Raw genomic sequence first — 5,000 nt, forward strand, 5'->3', positions numbered from 1 at the left:
TCCCATTGGAGGGGATATACATCCTATCAGGCCCATGAGCATGGTGTGGGGCTGGAGGATGTGGACTTTGTTCAGCCAGTTAACACCACAACCCGGACCTGGACAAGTGGCTGGAAATGGATGGTCCAGATTATGGACTAGTTATTCTGTCAGTGAGCACTAACTAGCTAGCTGTAGGGTTAGCTACAGTGTGAGTTACATAGATACCTGAAGCTGCTTGGCGTTGAGGTCCTTGGTTCCCCTGAAGACATAGCTCTTGGAGATCCCCTCACAGCCAAGCTCATGAACTTGAACCATCCGGCCAAAGGTGATGAGTCCGACCAGTGCAGTGGGAGGCAACAGAGACAGGGACATCTGCAGAGACTCCTTGAGAGCCTGCAGGTCCTCGTCCTCCATACAGGTGTCCACCACGTACAGGAAGACCAGTGGCATCTGAGGACCCCGCTGAGGACACACACCCCACCAGGTTATACACCAGACAATGTGGTCAATCCGTACCTGTCTGTCAATCCATACCTGTTGTACCTGTCTGTCAATCCGTACCTGTTGTACCTGTCTGTCAATCCGTACCTGTCTATCAGGCTTACCTGGACCACATACTCGATGGTGGAGAACTGAGGCAGCAACTCAGCAGGTTGGTTCACCTCAGAGATTCCAGCGTAAGACGGAGGAAACTGTAACGAAACACACTGTCACTGTTAACACCCTGTGTGTTCTTCTTATTTCATGTAAGGTAAATATATGTGTTGATACTGAACCTGGTTCCTCTGGTAGCAAAAGTTACAGGCCCACAGCTTGGCTCTGTAGTCCACTTGGCTGAAACACACAGACAGGTGGATGTTAGACAGGTGGATGTCTTAACAGAGCCACACTAACTGACCTCTGACCCATCTGTGACCTCTGACCTGACTGTAACCAGTGACCCTGTTTCTGACCCCTGTCTGTGACCTCTGACCTCTCCCTGTGACCTCTGACCCCTGTCTGTGACCTCTGACCTCTCCCTGTGACCTCTGACCCCTGTCTGTGACCTCTCCCTGTGACCCCTGACCCCTGTCTGTGACCTCTGACCTGACTGTAACCAGTGACCCTGTCTCTGACCCCTGTCTGTGACCTCTGACCCCTGTCTGTGACCTCTGACCTGACTGTAACCGGTGACCTCTGACCTCTCCCTGTGAACTCTGCCCCCTGTCTGTGACACCACACAGGTGTGCAGTGATGCGTACCACAGCGGGTTGAGCACGGCGCGGCAGGTGGCCCGGCTGCAGAGAACCGGTTCGTACTGTATCGGTGGCAAGTCGGGTCGCTCCCTCAGCGGGGTAAACAGAGACGCCACTGGGACCACCATCCGGGTTGCCTCCAACCGGCTGGATGGCCAGACGTTCCAGCTGAACCGCACGCCATCACGCTCCTCGTTCTGAGCAATGTACTCTGGGAAGGTTGCCATGGCAACGCTGGGAGATGGGGGGTTGAACACACTGTCAGGTAAAGGCTGGAAGAGAGAGGAAACAATATCACTTTACTGTAGTACTGCAAACTACACTGCAGTACCCCAAACTACGCTGCAGTACCACAGACTACACTGCAGTACTGCAAACTACACTGCAGTACTGCAAACTACACTGCAGTACCGCCAACTACGCTGCAGTACTGCAAACTACGCTGCAGTACCCCCAACTACACAGCAGTACTGCAAACTACGCTGCAGTACCCCAAACTACGCTGCAGTACCACAAACTACACTGCAGTACTGCCCACTACGCTGCAGTACCCCCAACTACACTGCAGTACTGCAAACGACGCTGCAGTACCCCCAACTACACTGCAGTACCACAAACTACGCTGCAGTACTGCCAACTACACTGCAGTACCCCAAACTACGCTGCAGTACTGCCCACTACGCTGCAGTACCCCCAACTACACTGCAGTACCCCAAACTACGCTGCAGTACCCCCAACTACGCTGCAGTACTGCCCACTACGCTGCAGTACCCCCAACTACACTGCAGTACCCCAAACTACGCTGCAGTACCCCCAACTACGCTGCAGTACCCCCAACTACACTGCAGTACCCCAAACTACACTGCAGTACCCCCAACTACGCTGCAGTACTGCCCACTACACTGCAGTACCCCCAACTACGCTGCAGTACTGCCCACTACGCTGCAGTACCCCAACTACACTGCAGTACCCCAAACTACACTGCAGTACCCCCAACTACGCTGCAGTACTGCCCACTACGCTGCAGTACCCCAACTACACTGCAGTACCCCAAACTACGCTGCAGTACATGTAGTGAAAAAACTTGATATTTGATACTCTTCTCCAGAAATACCTTGAAAACACCATTTGAGCCGATATGTGGGGGCTCAACTTCAAAGTAATTAAACAGTTTATACTAAATAAAATGTGAACTTGTTAAAAATACTTCAAACGTGTACAGAGTTTGGTTGAAGGCCTTCAGCTGGGTGGGGTTCTGCGGGGGGGTTCTGGACCCATGATCTCTGTGGTCCTTCACCCTGGTACAACTTGGAGTAAATCATATGAATCTTTATCGAAATGTTTGTGAACACGTTGAGGAATCTGAACTCATCAGAACCCCCCCCCCCCCCAAGCTACCAACCAAACTCTGTGCAGTTTTCTGAGTATTTAAAGACACCCAAACATCCAGCTTTTAGATAACTGCTGCGCAGTAAAACACAAACACAAGTACAAATACCTCCAAACGTGTACTGTGGTAAATGTGCTTCGAGTATTTTTTCACACTGTATTAAAGGTGAAATCGGCAGAAAGCAGCGAATCGATCGGAGGTGATCATCAATGATTCAACAGATCATTTAACTTCAATGTTTAAAGTCTGTTTCGATCCGGATCCCAAAGATGCTGTGACAGTAAACGGGCTGACGTCAGCAGGCACCTTCGTGACACGGACAGGTAAAGCAAATGTGTGTCAGTGTCACACCTGAACCTGAAGGTTTTTGCTCCAACAGAAACAAAACAAACCAGTTTTTATCTCCAGAGTTCAGTGAAGCTCAGTTAGCCTCAGAGCTAACGGCTAACAGCAGCTAACTGAACAGGTAAACCGCAGCGTCACCGACAGGTCATTCAGGTGGCAGGTACAGGATGAGCAGACGTGTGACCTGACTGCGTCCAGGTGATACTGGAGGTGTATTAGGTTCAGGTGAGTGTGTGTCTGCAGGTAAATGTGTCACTCACCGCCGCTCCGCCGCCGCCGCTCCTCTCTACTGACAACGAAGCAAAACAACATGGCGGCGACCTGGCGCCACGTCAAGACTCAGAGAGGAGAAACACGAAGAGGTCTCACTCTGAGCCACATTCAGGAAACACTGTCTGGGTGAGTCACAGTTGGACAGGACTCCGGCTCATACCTGACGCACACCTGGATTTCACAAGAAAGACCCTTCGAGGACAAGACAAGCCCACTGTGCTAAAAAAGATAAGAATAAATAATGTCATCTGTGTCTTCTTCCTTGTGTAACTGACTCCAGACCTGTGAGACCACAGAGACTACAGGCCGCATCATCTCTACAGACGAGCTTTGGTCGAGCCTCAACCAGACCACACAGGGTCCCGAACTGAACTGGACCAGGAGGAAGCAGGACTCCTGATCAGTTTTTACTCTGAGAGCCACTTTGAGACAAAGTGTGGACGCTCACTGAGACACGACAGAGAGACAGACAGACAGAGAGAGAGACAGACAGAGAGAGAGACAGAGAGACAGACAGACAGACAGAGAGACAGACAGACAGAGAGAGAGACAGACAGAGAGACATACAGACAGAGAGAGAGAGACAGACAGAGAGACATACAGACAGACAGAGAGAGAGACAGACAGAGAGACATACAGACAGAGAGACAGACAGAGACAGAGAGAGACAGACAGACAGAGAGAGAGACAGACAGAGAGACATACAAACAGACAGAGAGACAGACAGACAGAGAGAGAGACAGAGAGAGACAGACAGACAGAGAGAGACAGACAGAAAGAAAGAGAGACAGAGAGAAAACTTTCAGTTTAATCCTTCACAGTAAAAAGATTTTTAATCCTCGTTGTCTGTTTTAACTTCAGTGTTTGTTTTTATCATTTCAAACTTTTAATAATTTCTCTTTTCACTGGAAACAGAAGAGGAGTTATCACAACGTTAATAAACTAATGTCAGCGTGTCTGAGAGGTGGGGGGGGGCGGCGTGAGCCAGACTGACGTCAGTCATGGACAACCCCTCCCGCCCCCCGCGTGACACGGTGGAGGTCTTCATCCTCTCCGTCAGCTGCTTCACTCTGTAACGCCCTCGTTCATCAATCAGGAATCAGTCACATTTTACCTCATGATGTCGACGCAGCATCTAATTAACAATAAAAACACACACTGCAGGTTAAAATGGTGCAATACAAATGTTTATTATATGACAAAAATACTGTCACTAACTAATGTAACCATCATCATCATCACCATCACCATCACCATCACGTGGTGTCTCCTCGTCCAATCAGGACAGACTGTTTAAATCTTATACACAAACATCTTACACAGAATTAAATTAACGAGGCCCAGAAACAACCAGCTCCTCTTCCTCACACCTCCTCTTCATCGTTTAAAGAAGCAGCCCAGCACTTTGCTGGACGGATGTTAGTTTGATCTCTGAAACCTCTGAACACAGAAGAAGAAGCCGCTCCTTTCAATCATTTTTATTTCCTGTGAAGGACAGAAGGAAAATCCAAACATCCTGCTTTTATTTTGGCTTTCTACACTTCCTGCTCTCTCTCTTAGCCCCGCCTCTCTCCACCCGTACCTGTCAGGAGGCGGAGCTTTCATTTAAAGTTTGAAATGTTTTAAGGCAGCTGGTTGGCTGGCGGTCACATGTTGTTGAATCCCATCATGCCTTTCATGTTGCCAGCTGCTCCCTGTTGGAACTGACGCATCATGGACTGAAGACCCGCCATTCCACCTTAAAAGAAATACAGAAATAATTAGTAATTACTGCA

The 5,000-nt window shown here is 49.4% G+C and overlaps 2 protein-coding genes across 3 annotated transcripts in view; both read right to left on the reverse strand.

The window, feature by feature from the left end:
* sec23a (Sec23 homolog A, coat complex II component) overlaps positions 1-3,251 on the reverse strand; it is a 26,973-nt gene extending 23,722 nt beyond the window's left edge. The window contains exons 1-5 of one of the 2 annotated variants that reach the window (XM_041953948.1): positions 3,213-3,251; positions 1,224-1,489; positions 759-816; positions 588-674; positions 208-444 (exon numbers count right to left, since the gene is read on the reverse strand). In XM_041953948.1, the coding sequence (XP_041809882.1) occupies positions 208-444; positions 588-674; positions 759-816; positions 1,224-1,444 (603 nt within the window). In that variant the 5' untranslated portion in view covers positions 1,445-1,489; positions 3,213-3,251. Of the gene's footprint in view, positions 1-207; positions 445-587; positions 675-758; positions 817-1,223; positions 1,490-2,958; positions 2,976-3,212 lie in introns of those variants that run through there. The other variant, XM_041953949.1, reaches the window with a different exon arrangement.
* Positions 3,252-4,394: 1,143 nt separating this feature from the next.
* Positions 4,395-5,000, reverse strand: part of srp54 (signal recognition particle 54) — a 9,816-nt gene continuing 9,210 nt past the window's right edge. The window contains exon 17 of the mRNA XM_041953569.1: positions 4,395-4,963. Within this exon, the coding sequence (XP_041809503.1) occupies positions 4,872-4,963 (92 nt within the window). The 3' untranslated portion in view covers positions 4,395-4,871. The remainder of the gene's footprint in view (positions 4,964-5,000) is intronic.

This window comes from Chelmon rostratus, chromosome 15 (assembly GCF_017976325.1).
Source record: "Chelmon rostratus isolate fCheRos1 chromosome 15, fCheRos1.pri, whole genome shotgun sequence".
Taxonomy (NCBI): Eukaryota; Metazoa; Chordata; class Actinopteri; order Chaetodontiformes; family Chaetodontidae; genus Chelmon; species Chelmon rostratus.